Genomic DNA, 17719 nt, shown 5'->3' on the forward strand with positions numbered 1-17719 from the left:
GAAGAGGGGCTGAGTCGGGTATGTGGATGTGCTTACATATTGGCAAAATGACGCCTTAGATATTCTGCCTTTAAGTGTATTCTGTTTAATTTGTAGAGGTCCGGCTGGATGGCTCACCAAGATCCTCCCAACAGGAAAGCACCGCCGTGCAGTCACGTCCTGCTTCGTATGAACTTTGTTCTTACAGAATGTCCGGGAAGCCACGGGGTGAGAAATTACCATCTTTTAGTACACTCTCTGGCAGGAATGTATGTTCCCCACATTGTAAACGTTTTCTTTTTTTGATATCTTTATATTGATCATTGGGTATAAACGGACGATATGCCGGTTGCCAGATGTTACACCGACGGACGTTATGCCGATAGGTTTTATTCGTTCTGTGTGTGTGTGTGTGTGTGTGTGTGTGTGTGTGTGTGTGTGTGTGTGTGTGTGTGTGTGTGTGTGTGTGTGTGTGTGTACTGTAAACAAAATTGAATACATTTTGAAATAACCCATATTTGTAACAAGTTAGGAACAGTACATAGTACATACACGAACGAAAGAGGCGCACATGTATACAGTCTGTCTAAAAATGACTAAGAATTTTGCCTCTGATCTCAAACAAGTTGTATAATTATGTTCATAACGTACAAAAGTAAAGGTTACTAATTGCTTTATCTTAAAAGCATTTTCGATTTGTAAATTATCTCCCTTCGGTTGTACCAGACGACAGTTATTGCCCTTGGTTGCACAATAAAGGTTTACTGACACAACTTGTGATTTTTGGCAGTAAGCGGAAAAGAATTCCACTATTTCGTCAAATTCACTGAGTGCGATTACATTCAGAATGCCTATTTAGTCATTGGTGCAAAAATATGGCTTTAAAAAAATTATCCATATGTGTATAAGGTAATGTTGTCAGGTTTAACCACCAAATAAACTGCCGGACTTGTCAGTTTTATATATGACAAAATTCAAAATATTGTTCTCCAGTAGGGTTGTCATCAGTAAGAAGCAAATTACATTAGTATTCTTAGCAAAATGTGAACTTACTTCATTTTTAAGTCCTGATACACCTTCCTTTCCCATAGAATGAATTGAGTATAACATTGAAATAAACTTACCCGGCTTCCCTGTGGCGCAATATGCCAACATAGATCATAACATGAAAATGTCAGCACATTTCTCGGGAAAAGCCGAATTAAAAAGCTTTATAATAGCACGAACAAATGTACAATCTCTGCAATTGGAACCAACAAAACACAATCATTAATCAGAAAATATTACGCAAATCTGTCATTACTTTAGTTGGTACGTGTGACACTGAATTTCATACATATGTTTGGAGCCCCGAAGTCTCATGCGGTCATTGTCAACAGTTACTACATGTACAAGCGAAATACTAAATCTCTAGTTGTGTGCGCGCGAAATGTGTATCCTTCTGACAGAGAAAAAACCCGGCTAAAATCACTCAAACACACAAACACTATCACACGCGCGTTACAAACGTGTGAGCACCCACTCACGCCCACGAATACGCATTAAATACACGAGTATAACGCCCGATCAAGATAACGACCGTTGGCATTACGCCCGCTGGCATAAAGTACCACTACCCTGGTTTTGTCATCAGACCAAAGTGTTTGTTAAGAGTTATTGTTGTTTCTCTCTTTCTTCTCCTTGGTCTCCTACTTCTGTCTAAACATATTGTGTGTGTGTTTCGTTGTTTGTTTTGTTTTCGACGTTTTTGTGCTCCTGCGCTTTAACTTGTTCAAATATGCGATTGTTTCAGGACTCTGTATAATAATAAACAATGAGAAGTTCAAGGACCGAAAGAAGGTGAGGGAAGGGTCACACATCGATCGAGGTCAGTATTAATAACCAGATGCAGTAGTAACTGTTGTGAATTATACATTTAAGATATTCTTTTCATTTTATAGCACTATCTTTTCTCAACCAGGACTATTCCGATATGAACGATATAGTACAAGGTGCAAAAATTGCCCGTTATTTGGAGGCGTATGTACTTTCACTGGATGTGTTCAATGTCAGTTGCACAGTTCTGCATCACGTGTAAAAATACATGCGGAATGCTTTCATGATGTTTATGCAGTATTTTGTTGTTGATAAAGTGATGTGTTTGCTTGCTGGTTTGCTTGATGTTGTCGTTGTTTTGAAAGAAGTAGAGGTTACATGCCGAGTCTCGGTGAATATTAAAAATAATGGTCGAAGTTAGCGGATCATAAAAATGCAAGCTTCAGCGAGCTTTTTCATGACCGCGAACTGAGACCAATATTTTATATATTTACTGAGACGAGGTATGTTGCCTCTTTATTCCTCCTTTCTTCAGTTATTCGGCAAAGAAAAAAGGAGTTTTTGTGCGAAAGTTTGATCGAATCCTAATCGCTCAACCAGTCAACCTGCGCAGGCGATCGATTAATGCGCGGTTGTATAGTTCCGTTAAAAATCATTCAATTCTGTTAACACATCATGTCAGTTTCCTAGTTTGTGGACTAAAATCAAGTACACAGTTATGTTGTTATTCTGCTCTGGCGATAAAGGCAATTGTCAGTAAGTACTGGTGTCACATGACTGATGTGAACCAGTTGATTGGCTAATGGCGATGCGCTAAAACTGTTAGCGCACTCTTGGAGTGCGCTAACTTTTCCACAGAGCGTATTCTTCCGCCCTTTGCCTAAGCGAGACTGTGCTCTCATCCTCAGAATTAATTAATGACATGTAGCTTATATTCTCCACAATACCAAATGACCATAAATTCCCTGCTTCTCAATTAAAGCAGAAGTGGGTTTTTTTCTGACAGATTGCATGTGCCTGTGCCACAGTGCCACTGATCTAAAAATAGAAGCCGCTGTGTTTCATCTCATTTTCGCCGACTTGCATAGATTCTTCTCATATGCCATGTTAGTGGCATGTAGCTTATCATCCACATTACCAAATGATGAGTTAGTATACAATTTTCCCAGCGGCTAACAGAAAACACAAGTGTTATTCCGATAACGTACCAGCTAGACCAGTTTGGAAAACTGACTCGATCGACTCTGTCAGACGTAGCATGCAGACTACACTGAAATACGACTGCATCAGTTAAGTAAATGAATGGTTTCCGAATTATTATTTCAAGGCAAGAACAATCGTAATCGAAAACGTGTAGGGTTCAGAACGTTCTTACCATATATAAGACTTATTACCAGCCTGCCTCATGCGTGCAGACTCAGTGCAGACTGCAGTGGTTCGATTGCCCTAGCCTAGCAGACGACATAAACCCCGCTCAGCAAATTAACATGTTGGGCAAATGTGAACGAAAAAACGATGGGGATATAATACGTGTAGGGTTCAGAGCATTCTTACCGTTCATATTTAGTATCAGACTCCCCGATGAGTGAAGATACAACACGAGAAATATGCCACATTTATTTTGAAAATGTGCTAACCGTCGAGTCCTTCGGGGGGGGGGGGGGGGGGGGGGTAGTCAATTCAAGGGGAGTCACTCCGCACAGCCAATCCGTCGAAGCTCGACTGGAGGTTTCGAATCGCAAATAACGAAGAGCACAGTCCTTTCTCCGAGTTCAAATGAGGTCTCTCTGAAAGATCATCACTGTTCAGCTTAACGCTACACTGGAATTTACCAACAGAAATTAAAATGCTTGTGACGAAAGCACGACACACTTGAGACACCCCACACAAAAGTAGATCTTACTGTACACGACCTGACCACACAGTTATGCCTATTCAAATGCGCGTTGCAAAATGTGCGTTTGGAATCTTCTTTTTTCTATGGCGGTACTGACAATATCGTTATTGAAACAATCCCAGTGCACAAAGGGATTTATAGAGCAAATATCGAAAATATTTATTGAACTCAGCACTATGTGCTTCGTTCAATAAAGAATTTTCTCGATTTGCTCTATAAATCCCTTAGTGCACTGAGATGTCTCAATAACTTAAAATATTGTGTGTTCTGTTCATGTTTTGGTATCGATTAGGACATTTTTTTCCGTCGAATTCAGTAGCAGACGAACTTTTACACCCGTGTTCATACGTTACACTACTGTATTAAGTTCGGTTTTTAAGGGGCAAAACAGTGTATGAAACCGCTTTATGTTCTTTAAATTGATGGTGTGTGCATTTGGTTGCGTGTGATCTGTTTATAAAATGAAATATTGTTAAATACTGACCGTCGGATTGCAGTCGTTTGTCGATGCAGCCAAGCGTAAAGAAATCTGAAAGGGGAACTACTCTTGTCGCTAGACAAAGTATGAGAGTTACTTTCCTTGGGGATTTGCTTGCGCTGAACGTTTCTGCACGGCAGATCTAGATTCAGAAAACAACCGAACTCATGGATTGTAAATATGAAGATTCACGTGTTCAAGCCTGTAGTTGTTAATTTAAATGCGGTATGTTTGTAATGTTTGCTCCAGAGATGTATATTTCGTACATGAGAGCGTTCGGAACTTTTGAGTTGCAAAAATAGTACCACAAAGTGTACCTTCTCAACCCATGAGCTATCGAGGATTCAGGCCTGTGAAAAGTTGTTTTGGTTGTTGGGTAAGTTACGAAGCAGAGGGGGGGGGGGGGGGGGGGGAATAAAAGTCATTGTCATCATTTTCACGAGTTTTCATTCACAAAAACCTGGGAAATAAATCTCATGTTCCCCATGCAATAAATCCCCTGTTACCATAGTTGCAGGAAGCAGGTTATACATAGATAATCAAAAGCAAATCCAATAGAAACGCTCGGGGATTCTTCGGCTCTTTTCATTGGCGTTTCCCCAGACCTAAACAGACGACACTGCTTTGCAAAGTTCCAAAAACGAACTGGCAAACTGGAAAAAGTACACAAATAACAAAACTACTTCATGAAAGGTCATACATTTATCACATACAAATGAAACCTAGCGATATGTTTTGTCTTCTTACAAACTCATGGAGTGCGTGTATCTGTGTTTCGATACGCAGACGTTCGTGGAAACACGAACGTCAAGTTCAAGTCAAACCAATTGACCCCTGACACACACATTTTGACCCGTGCACAAGACGATGTATCGCTGAACGAAGCGCAAATACGAAATAATAATAAAAGCAAAGAACATAGCAACAAGATATGCAAAGATCTAACAAAGACGAGCAAGCAGAATCAATCAATCAATCAATGACGCTTATATCGCGCATATTCCGTGGGTACAGTTCTAGGCGCTCTGCAGTGATGCCGTGTGAGATGAAATTTTATACGGCCAGTAGATTGCAGCCATGTCGGCGCATATTTACCTTTCACGGCCTTATTCCAAGTCACACGGGTATGGTAGACAATTATTAACTGTGCCTAAGCAATTTTGCCAGGAAAGACCCTTTTGTCAATCGTGGGATCTTTAACGTGCACACCCAATATAGTATACACGGGGGGTGGTTCGGACACCGAAGAGAGTCTGCACACAAAGTTGACTCTGTGAAATAAATTTCCGCCGAACCTGGGATCGAACTCGCGCTGACAGCGGACAACTGAATACAAATCCAGCGCGCTACCAACTGAGCTATATCCCCGCCCTGTCTAATGAAAAACAAAGAGGCAATGAGTCGGAAACAAGATCGCGATTCTTTCCTTCGCTGCACGACGCAAATCTTCTGTGACATTTGACCCAACGTAGCTTCCACATTCGATCACGAAGCTTAATATTTACCACTGAAAACCGAGGGGGTGGAATACTGAGAGGAACATACAGAACTGTACGCATCCTCAAACCTGACATATTTATCTCAACATTTTATTAACTCAAAACACAGAAAGTTGCTTTCACACGCCAGCTTTGATCACAGGCGAAGGTGTCGTCCACTGGACTACTACTATCACAGAAAGACTACAAGGTACGTCACTCACCTTCGAGTCTTCTGTGTTCTTGGAGTCGCTTCCTGGGGAAAAATATTGTTCAAGACGGCTTGCCTCTTCCTACAGTCTGTGTAAGGTCAAATAAATACAGTTGAATGATTGTTTGAACTATATGCACCTTTAGTTTTCAGCTTCTGTTCGCTGCAGGTTGTTTTTAACCATCATTTGGACGAATCTTCGTTTGCGAGCCGCTAATATCCACACCTCGTCTAATTATGCATCCGCACCGAATATGCATACCAGCGCTCATTGGTTAATAAGAGGATATTCGATGATTATTTTCATTGGTCGACTGAAACGTTTTCCTCATTTTGAATGAAGTGGCAAACGGTTCTTCACTGATACCGAAAGTGAAAACTCCCGTGGGTAGCTTCCCTTTGCCGCACAATATTTACATATGTTTTAGACCAATGAGCGCTGGTATGCATATTCGGTGCGGATGCATAATTAGACGAGGTATGGATATTAGCGGCTCGCAAACGAAGATTCGTCCAAATGATGGTTAAAAACAACCTGCTGCGAACGGAAGCTGAAAACTAAAGGTGCATATAGTTCAAACAATCATTCAACTGTATTTAATTTACCTTACACAGACTGTAGGAAGAGGCAAGCCGTCTTGAACAATATTTTTCCCCAGGAAGCGACTCCAATAACACAGAAGACTCTAAGGTGAGTGACGTACCTTGTAGTCTTTCTGTGATAGTAGTAGTCCAGTGGACAATACCTTCGTCTGTGCTTTGATTGCAACAACGTGCTGGGGCCCCAAACCATGTATTATCATAACGGAACTCGTGTTTTAACGCATGGCTCCCTGTGTTGATTTGGCACTTATTTTCTCACTACCAAAATGATGACAAAAACGATGTTTGGTGGTTTGTTGTCGGACCAGCTTTTTTGTCGGTGCTCGAGGTGCATATCGACTTTTGTTTCATATTTATTTTCCGCGGCCTTCGGCCTTGGTCAATAAATATGAAACAAAAGACGATATGCTCCCCCTCAGACCGACAAAAAAAGCTGGTCTGTCAACAACCCATCAAACATCTTATATTATATGTTCAGACAAGCTTCGCAAAACCTTTAAAAAAATGGAGTTCGATGTCCAGTGGAAAGACGACTTGACGTCGGAAGGCATGCTGTCTTTGATGAAAGAAATATCAACGAAAAACCACGAGGCATACGACTGCTTCGTGTGCTGCGTGCTGACGCACGGCAAAGAAGGAGAGCTGTTAGGCTCTGATGACAAGCCAGTACTTGTGAAGGAGTTGACAGAGCCGCTACAAGCATCAAAATGCCCTTCGTTGGCCGATAAGCCCAAACTGTACTTTTTGCAGGCCTGCCAAGGTCACCAGCATCACGGAGGTATTCAGTATTCTTGATTAGTGTGCTCTCTCTCTCTCTCTCTCTCTCTCTCTCTCTCTCTCTCTCTCTCTCTCTCTCTCTCTCTCTCTCTGAACACATTTTAATGAATGACCATGAGCTGTTAGACTGCTTTGTGTGTTGTATGTCATTTTAATTCTTGATGATAATTGACCAAGTGACCAAGAATTAAGATGACAATCTCATGTACTTCATATTTGTTCACAAACAAAAGTTGAATGCTAGACACCGTCAAGCAGCCAAACTCATATTAAATGGTCAGCAAATGTCAGCTGATTTGAAGTTTAAAACTGTTGACTCTTTCTCTTTTTGACTCACATGCGAAGCAAAAGTGAGTCTATGTACTCACCCGAGTCGTCCGTCCGTCCGTCCGTCCCCCCCGTCCGTCCGGACGTCCGTCCGGACGTCCGTCCGGAAAACTTTAACGTTGGATATTTCTTGGACACTATTCAGTCTATCAGTACCAAATTTGGCAAGATGGTGTATGATGACAAGGCCCCAAAAAACATACATAGCATCTTGACCTTGCTTCAAGGTCAAGGTCGCAGGGGCCATAAATGTTGTTTAAAAAACAGCTATTTTTCACATTTTTCTCTGAAGTTTTTGAGATTCAATACCTCACCTATATATGATATATAGGGCAAAGTAAGCCCCATCCTTTGATACCAGTTTGGTTTACCTTGCTTCAAGGTCAAGGTCACAGGAGCTCTTCAAAGTTGGATTGTATACATATTTTGAAGTGACCTTGACCCTAAACTATGGAAGATAACTGTTTCAAACTTAAAAATTATGTGGGGCACATGTTATGCTTTCATCATGAGACACATTTGGTCACATATGATCAAGGTCAAGGTCACTTTGACCCTTATGAAATGTGACCAAAATAAGGTAGTGAACCACTAAAAGTGACCATATCTCATGGTAGAAAGAGCCAATAAGCACCATTGTACTTCCTATGTCTTGAATTAACAGCTTTGTGTTGCATGACCTTGGATGACCTTGACCTTGGGTCAAGGTCACATGTATTTTGGTAGGAAAAATGTGTAAAGCAGTTCTTAGTGTATGATGTCATTGCTAGGTTTAGTTATTTGACCTTGACCCTGAAGGTCAAGGTCATGTAAAGGTCAAGGTCAAGCATGTGAGTCGTATGGGCTTTGCCCTTCTTGTTTTGTTTAAGGCTGGGGGGGGGGGGGGGGTCCGGAAACCCCGAAAACACCCCTGGATCCGCCCCTGCTTTGTCTACCTAAATGTCAATGCTCGTAAAAGCATAATTTATGCACATGTTTTTCAAAGATTTGGAAAGCTATAGTCGGAGTTATGTTTATACTAGCAGTCAGGACCCGGCTTCGCCCCTGTATTTGCAGAGCCCTAAAGCATTCAATCCAATAACCATCACATATGAGTTTTCAAAATTTATTCCAGAATGACACGTACAAAACAAACAAAAACTTGGTTGGGGGCATGAGTTTATCTCCCTTGCTGATTCGCATTCCGAAAATGGTGGGGCTTTTAAAAGTCTTAATGTTCTCAGAAGCACTTGTGGACATGAACTACGCATGTGCAGTTTCAGCATGAATCAAATTCCTGCTAACATGGTTTATATGGTATGAGTTATCTCCCCTTCCTCTGACATCTTTCAACTTCATGCCTTTATTTCATTTTGGAAGTTAATAACGGTTAATCACACAAGACTCGACATGTTGTTCATGCTAGCAAGAGTTATCTCTCTCGAGGTTACAGAATAGTCCGCAAGTGTTGGTTCTAAAGCTGCTCATTTATTAAACAAAAAGTTGTGAGACAATGTTAGAATGCTACTCTAAATATGATTTGACGCCAGAAAACAATTCTACCAGAAAACAATCCTACCTAGTTGATTTCTCTGTTCTCACCCCAGTCTCTGAAGATTTTGTTCTTAAACTCATTGTGAAGTCTGCCAAAACGTCCTGTGACCTCGACCCCCTCCCCACCCCCCTCCTCTGTGATCACTTAGACATCCTTCTACCCACCATCACTAGAATACTGAACGAGTCCCTCTCCACTGGCACCGTCCCCTCAGATTTCAAAAAAGCTGTCATTAAACCCCTTCTGAAGAAAAGCTCCCTCGACCCCAACGTACTTAAGAACTACAGGCCCATCTCAAACCTTCCCTTTCTTTCTAAAATCCTAGAGAAGATAGTCCTAGACCAGCTCTCCTCCCACCTCTCTGCCAACAACCTCCTCACTCCGCACCAGTCAGCCTACCGCACGGACCATAGCACAGAGACCGCAGTCCTTAGTATCCTCAACAACATTTTGACTTCCTTAGACGATAACAAAATTTCCCTGCTCCTCCTGTTAGACCTTTCGGCCGCTTTCGATACAATTGATCATGAAATCCTGCTGTCCCGCCTTGAGCACACTTTCGGCATCCAAAATTCAGTTCTAAATTGGTTCAGATCCTATCTCTCAGACAGAACAAATTTTGTAATTGTAAACGACGTCCCATCCCAGGAAACCTCCCTCCTTTTTGGCGTTCCCCAGGGCTCTGTGCTCGGGCCCGTGCTGTTCATCATGTACACCTCCCCTCTGACTGACCTCGTCGACAGACATTCCGTTTTCCACGAAATGTTTGCTGACGACACTCAGCTTCAGAACTCAGCGACTCCCTCAGAATACGCCCAGATGACCACCTCCCTTCAGTCTTGCATTGCTGACGTTGAACTCTGGATGTCCACTAACAAGCTTAGACTTAACTGTGACAAAACAGAAGCCATTCGTTTCACCAAATCCTCCCTCTCCTCCTCTCTCTCTCTCCCTCCTTCTATCACTTTGGGCAGCAGCACAATTGAATTCTCAGACTCCGTCCGTGATCTTGGCATCTTTCTTGATAGCGATCTCTCCATGAAACACCATGTTATGAAAGTCTGTCAGTCCGCTTACATCGAGCTTAAGAGAATAGGTTCTATCCGCCCATACCTTACCGAAGATGCCACCAAGACCCTTGTTTCCTCCTACATTCTTTCTCGATTAGACTACGGAAATTCTGTTCTCATTGGCTGTCCTCAGTCTGTCATCCATCCTTTGCAGCGCGTTCAAAATTCTGCAGCCCGGCTTGTCTGCAAAGCCCCTCGGTCCCAGTCCTGTTCCCCCTTGCTAAAGAAACTTCATTGGCTCCCTGTAGAGCTGAGAATCCAATATAAGTGCTGCTGTATCTGCTACAAAATAATATCTGGCTCAGCCCCATCCTACCTGTCTACACCCTCACGATCCCTCCGCTCCTCTGTAGACACTAGAATATTCCGTCTATCTTCTTTTAGTCGCAAACAGCACGGCCAGAGAGCCTTCTCCCACTCTGCTGCCGTTGCGTGGAACTCTCTCCCTTACTCTATCCGACACTGCCAAACATTCTGTTCCTTCAAATCAAACCTTAAAACACACTTCTTCACCCAGTATTTCGATTAATTTTATTTCAACATGGTGCATTTTTGAATCAGGTGTTTGAATGTTTGAATGTTTTGCCTGTGTTAGTATGCTTGCAGATTGTATTGATGTAGTGTTTGAGTTTCGTTGTTCACTTGTGTGCTGAATGCTGCTGCACATGCTTTTGCTTTGCTTTGTATGTATTATGTATGTTTGTCATTGTAAAGCGCTTTGAGAATGTAAAGCGCTCTATAAATCTCCCATATTATTATTATTATTATTATATTCAGGGTAATAAAAAAAAGCGCATTATTTACTCATTTTTGTCTGCAAAGAGAGATTTAGAAAATTTGTTGACCAAACAATAGCAGAATGATGGGAGATTATGTCTTGCAAATTTGGTAGAAATTGGTCTATCCTTAGTACTTAATAATACAATAATAATAATAATGACAGCCACAGTAAACTATGCTCTGCGCTTTACATATTACCTATGAATAAAACCATACTATTTAAACATCAAATGCATATATACATTCCAACAAAATAACTTACAACAACACATTAATATTATCCACTTATTCTCTATCCAGCCTCCTCTTCCCTGGCGATAGGCTCATTTCACGACGCACTGACTTCCTTTGATTACCATACTCCCCTGGGGAGTTATGCATGGGTGCCGTGTACAGCGAAGTCTTGACTTGCAACGTGCCATGGAAAGCAGGCGCTCAGTCGGTATGCATGGGTGACGACTTGACCGCCGACTTTCAAGTTGTGGAAAGCAAGGTCATCAGTCAATCTATATTTAAAACGAGGAATTCCTTTCTTTGCGCATGCGCTAGGGTCATTCGATAACATCCTCTCGTTTCCTTGCGCGGCGAGTTCGACTATTCAGAGACAGAGAGCGTGGAGAAATGGAAGCGCAAAAGATTAAACAAGCAAGAGGGTGCCTGTCGCGTAAAAAGCTGAAAGTCAAAAACGGCACCAGTGAAACATGGGTCAGTGCTACTTTGCGCTGAAACGAATGTATGATGTCTTCGCTAATTTTATCGGCGTCGGTTCCAAAATAACATGACAAGGAAAGTGAATCTCCCAACAATTTCTCTTTTTCTTCCAGAACTGCCAACGATTGTGTTCTGTATGAAAAAAAAAAGATTACGGTGCAAATCTCGTCGATTTCGATGGCGAAAAACCATCAAAATGGCCATTTTGCATTTAGACGACCTCCGGAGCACGTCTAAATTTAGTCGCCAGTTTCGGGGGTAGATGCGTGTAGTCATCACTCATACATAACTTCCCTGATCTCAACCCAACCGACTACTTTCTGTGGGGGTACCCAGGACAGAATCCCCAGACCCTGGCAGCTCTGTAGGACGACATCAGAAGGGAAATTAGGCGCATACAAGCTGACAGCTGACATGATTGAACGAGTCATGGACAATTTCAACGTTCGTGTTGCAGAAGTTCTTCTACGAAGAGGAGCCTAGATAGAGCAGATTATCAACTACAACAGACAAACCAATTTCTACCAAATTTGCAAGACATAATCTCCCATCATTCTGCTATTGTTAGGTGAAGAAATTTTCTAAATCTCTCTCCGCGGTTAAAAAAACAAAACAAGTCGCGTAAGGCGAAATAACAACATTTAGTCAAGCTGTCCAACTCACAGAATGAAGCTGAACGCACTGCTTTTTTCACCAAGAACACATACTCGTAGTTTTGTCAGTCCACCGCTCGTGGAAAAGGCAGTGAAATCGACAAGCCATGCAGAATAGTGCGGTAGTGGTCGCGCTGAGCAGGATAACACGCTTTTCTGTATGTCTATTCTTTTCAGGGCCGGACTACCGGGGGGGTTATGGGGGTTGCGCAACCCCCCCCCCCCCCTAGCCTAAACATGTACCTTACTTATTTAATTTTTTTTATTATTGCTTATTTTATGCCGTTTCATGCAAGGAGCGACCATTTTCCTATCTCAGAATATGACCTACCCGTCAGCTTCAGGGGGCTTCGCCCCCTGACCCCCACAACGAGGGGGAGGGGGGGGAGTGGGTTCTAGGGTTTCCGGACCCCCCCCCAGCCAAAAAATAAAAATATTGAATGAGGTATGCATTTCTTTATTTTACATTGAGTTTCAATTTTTGGGGTATTAATCAGTGACAAAATCTGCTGCCTGAAACTGGTAATGATCATCCTCAGAATGCACCAGATTGCACCATTTTGCATCCTTTTTTTCAAAATTTTCCGGGGGGGCATGCCCCCGGACCCCCCTAGCAAGCTAGGCGCTTCGCGCCGTCGGCTCGGCGCTTCGCGCCGTCGGCTCGGCGCTTCGCGCCTTCACACCCATATCTTCACAATATACTTTTGAAAAAAAACAGTCATAAAATGAACTGATCCGCCCCTGCCGTCAGGGGGGACATCCCCCTGGGCCACCACTGGCAACCCCCCCCCTGCTCTTCGCCTAGTCCGGCCCTGCTTTTTACTTAGTCAAGTTTTGACTAAATGTTTTAACGTAGAGGGGGGAATCGAGACGAGGGTCGTGGTGCATACATGTGTGTGTGTGTGTGTGTGTGTGTGTGTGTGTATGTGTGTGTTTGTGTGTGTGTGTCTCTCTGTCTGTGTTTGTGTGTGTCTGTGTGTGTGTGTGTGTGTGTGTGTGTGTGTGTGTGTGTGTGTGTGTAGAGCGATTCAGACTAAACTGCTGGACCGATCTTTATGAAATTTGACATGAGAGTTTCTGGGTATGATATCCCCAGACATGTTTTTAATTTTTTTGATACATGTCTTTGATGACGTCATATCCGGCTTTTCTTGAAAGTTGAGGCGGCACTGTCACGCTCTCATTTTTCAACCAAATTGGTTGAAATTTTGGTCAAGTAATTTTCGACGAAGCCCGGACTTCGGTATTGCATTTCAGCTTGGTGGCTTAAAAATTAATTAATGACTTTGGTCATTAAAAATCTGAAAATTGTAAAAATAAAAACATTTTTTAAACGATCCAAATTTACGTTCATCTTATTCTCCATCATTTTCTGATTCCAAAAACATATAAATGTGTTATATTTGGATTAAAAACAAGCTCTGAAAATTAAAAATATAAAAATTATTATCAACATTAAATTTTCGAAATCAATTTAAAAACACTTTCATCTTATTTCTTGTCGGTTCCTAATTCCAAAAACATATAGATATGATATGTTTGGATTAAAAACACGCTCAGAAAGTTAAAACGAAGAGAGGTACAGAAAAGCGTGCTATCCTTCTCAGCGCAACTACTACCCCGCTCTTCTTGTCAATTTCACTGCCTTTGCCATGAGCGGTGGACTGACGATGCTACGAGTATACGGTCTTGCTGAAAAATTGCATTGCGTTCAGTTTCATTCTGTGAGTTCCACAGCTTGACTAAATGTAGTAATTTCGCCTTACGCGACTTGTTAGCTTACTGAGTTTGTTTTTAATCACAACATATCATATCTATATGTTTTTTGAATCAGGGACCGACAAGGAATAAGATGAAATTGTTTTTAAATCGATTTCGGAAAATACTTTATCATAATTTTCATATTTTTTAATGTTCAAAGCTTGTTTGTAATCCAAATATAGCATATGTATATGTTTTTGGAATCAGAAAATGATGAAGAATAAGATGAAATGATTTTTGGATCGTTTAAGGATCAGTCCAGTAGTTTACCTTGAATCGCTCTACACACACATACGCACAGACAGACACACACACAGACACACATACACCACGACCCTCGTCTAAATTCCCCCTCTATGTTAAAACATTTTAGTTAAAACTTGACTAAATGTATACAAGTCGCGTAAGGCGAAATTACTACATTTAGTCAAGCTGTGGAACTCACAGAATGAAACTGAACGCACTGCATTTTTTCACAATGACCGTAGTCCGATCCGCCGCTCGTGCAAAAGGCAGTGAAATTAACGAGCCTGTTTAGCGCGACAGTGGTTGCGCTGTGCTGCATATAGCACGCTTTTCTGTACCTCTCTTCGTTTTAACTTTCTGAGCGTGTTTTTAATCCAAACATATCATATCTATATGTTTTTGGAATCAGGAACCGACAAGTAATAAGATGAAATTGTTTTTAAATTGATTTCGGAAATTTAATTTTGATCATAATTTTTATATTTTTAATTTTCAGAGCTTGTTTTTAATCTGAATATAGCATATTTATATGTTTTTGGAATCAGAAAATGACGAAGAATAAGATGAACGTAATTTTGGATCATTTTATAAAAACAATTTTTAATTACCGGTACAATTTTCAGATTTTTAATGACCAAAGTCATTAATTAATTTTCAAGCCTTCAAGCTGAAATGCAATACCAAAGTCCGGCCTTCGTCGAAGATTGCTTGGCCAAAAAGAGTTCCTGCTCACACAACAGTTTATCTGTTTGGCTTGCTGCTGCAAAAACAAAATTCTGCTTTTCCTGTCAAATTTAGTTTTGAAAATGATGAGTTTTGGTCCGAGCAAGACAGAATTTGTTGCAAAAGCATTTTCGGAAATTCCCGTTCTAGTCCCAATCTATTAGTTAAGATGTTTCAAAATCAAGACGTACGCGTTGACGTACACGTTCAACTTAAATTGAAAACGTCTTTAAAAATAAATGAAACGAATTAAAAAAAATATATTATCTGACTAGTGTACACACCCATGCTTCGATATATATCGTGAATAAAGATCCCAGGTCTCACTAGCACATTTCTTCGACGTCAAGTGTTAGGTTGAGACGCACATCCTCATGTGAAACTTTAATTTGTTTTTTCCCCTGGCTGGGTGCGTAAAGGCGTGCAAAGCTTATATTTCAAGTTTGACCGTTAGGAACCTTATTGTTTGCACACACCCTATGCCAAGCTACCCACCAAATTTGAGCTCAATTGACCCCAGAGTACCCGAGATACCAGCCTAACCCGTAGACAAACAAACATATTAACAAACAAATAAACAAACAAACAAACACACAAACAAACAGACAGAGCGAAACGTAAAAGCCGCTTTATTACATAAAGGCGGCTTAAAAATAGAAATGTTCACTTCGAATATAACGCGTGAGCTAGTTCTTGAGCATGTGTATCATCGACTCGTCGCTTTCGGAGTTTCTCCGTTTTTATGTGCTGTACGTTCTGTCGATCGCACTGTTCGAGGTAAGGTAAGTCAATAACTGACCCCGATTTCGTATCAATTTGGAAAGCTTAGTTCTGCCTTTATTCTTCACAGGCAACCTTGCTTCCGACGAAGCCCATGACAGGCCCACCACAGACAGCGGACATTCTGCGGCTGTGACCAGATCACGGCTGGTCGCGGATGAAGTGGATTTTCTCATGAGCTATGCCACAGTTGCCGGGTATGTGGCGTACAGACATCCCAAAGAAGGCTCTCCATATGTGTCAGCGCTTTGTGACCTGCTGAACAAATATTCTACCAGGTTAGTACGATTCCCTCAGACAGAAAGACACAAGAGCGACGTTGTAGATGCTTCAATTGCACTATTTGATCTCATAGTTGGACATCAAAAGAATTCAAACGCTTGGGCTTGGTCCTCTAGTAATGACTGAATGTTTTCACGAGAGCGGAGAGCGTGGTTTGTCTCCCGGTGTGTGTGTGTGTGTGTGTGTGTGTGTGTGTGTGTGTGTGTGTGTGTGTGTGTGTGTGTGTGTGTGTGTGTGTGTGTGATCCAGTGAGAGGTGTTTTTTTCAACGGCAACTGGTAATGTCTAGGGGCATACAATTGTTTTTATTGTTGCTGCATGAAAATGATAATCTCGCAGTTACTAATTTCGGCCCAATAAACCCTGGGTTATAATACTGTATTATGCACTTCACTGTGTGAGTTTGTGTGTGATGTACATGAGACTAATCTTTCAACCTTAACCTATGTAGTGAAGCTCATAGATGTGTTCAATTACGTGTGCAGGTATGACTTACAGACGATTCTGACCATGCTGAATGGTGAAGTAAGCAGTGGGATCTACATATCAACAAATTCAGTTCCTTGCACCCAGGTGCCATGTGTGATGCATACGTTGACGAAAAGGCTGGAATTCCGTGCCTTCTCAGAAAGGTAATTTTGGCTTTTCTTTTTTGAAACTTTCAAAACTTCGAAGTTTACTGATTTTGTCTTGACGAAAAAAGAATTCTTTTATGATTTAAGAATGTTTGTGTAACAAGCTGTCAATTTATTATTTAGATTTTAAAAGTTAGGTCCAGTGCCAAAACGCACCACGGTACGATTTTGTTATCAGACAACCCGCAAAATTAATTCTTTGAAAATTGCTCGCTCTTTACGTAGGGCACCTGGGATGTTCCCGTTCGGTGAGCGTTCAAATGGAAGGGTGTTTGTACTGTGTGTATCTGTGATGGTTTACGGGAGGTGTACTGTGCCTTGAACCGGTACGTTGCTGAGAAGTTTGCAAAAGGCTATTTATGAAAGAACATGTTTCGACAAACCAATTGGAGATCAAAGAAAACAATGAGAAATACACACAAAAATGTCTGTGAGTTAATAGAATGAAAGAAAAAGAAAAATGTAAAATAAAAAAACAGCCCCCCCCTTTCCCCCACCTAAAAACAAATAGCACCAGGTTAAAAATGTTTTATTTCATGTTTTCTTGTCTGATTACCAATTTTTAATTCTTCTGTCATTTTTAATCTATCAAACTACTCATATAAAGCTGGGCATCATATCGAGCGGGCACTGCATATAACACGCATCATAGTGTTATCAGCTGCGATTGCTCGTCCTAACTGGTCGACGCGACCACGTACGTGTTCTCGTTTTGCTTCACCACGGGGGATAACCGATCAAAGGCCGAGCGGAGGCTGAAGGCCGCGCCTGACACGTGTGAAGGCAAGTTTTGTCTGTTTTCTAGGTATTGTTTGACTTATGTCGGGAATTAAGCTAATGATTCAGCGATGACTAAATTTGTTTCTCGATGCATAAAAAGTCAGGGAGCGATTGATATTTGCCCGTAAATAGCCTTCAAAGCTGAAAATGTCGGCGATCGAGCACCGGAAATGGCTGTTCGATGGGTTTTGCAAGTAGAA

At 41.5% G+C, this 17719-nt stretch overlaps 1 protein-coding gene across 3 annotated transcripts in view; it reads left to right on the forward strand.

The window, feature by feature from the left end:
- The window catches only part of LOC138973609 (caspase-8-like), a 50588-nt gene that overhangs the window by 23492 nt on the left and 9377 nt on the right, over nucleotides 1-17719 (forward strand). For 2 of the 3 annotated variants that reach the window (XM_070346324.1, XM_070346325.1), the window contains exons 3-7: nucleotides 97-207; nucleotides 1772-1846; nucleotides 6940-7239; nucleotides 15894-16101; nucleotides 16590-16736. In XM_070346324.1, the coding sequence (XP_070202425.1) occupies nucleotides 97-207; nucleotides 1772-1846; nucleotides 6940-7239; nucleotides 15894-16101; nucleotides 16590-16736 (841 nt within the window). The remainder of the gene's footprint in view (nucleotides 1-96; nucleotides 208-1771; nucleotides 1847-6939; nucleotides 7240-15893; nucleotides 16102-16589; nucleotides 16737-17719) is intronic. The other variant, XM_070346326.1, reaches the window with a different exon arrangement.

The sequence above is a fragment of the Littorina saxatilis genome, linkage group LG8 (genome assembly GCF_037325665.1).
Source record: "Littorina saxatilis isolate snail1 linkage group LG8, US_GU_Lsax_2.0, whole genome shotgun sequence".
Taxonomy (NCBI): domain Eukaryota; kingdom Metazoa; phylum Mollusca; class Gastropoda; order Littorinimorpha; family Littorinidae; genus Littorina; species Littorina saxatilis.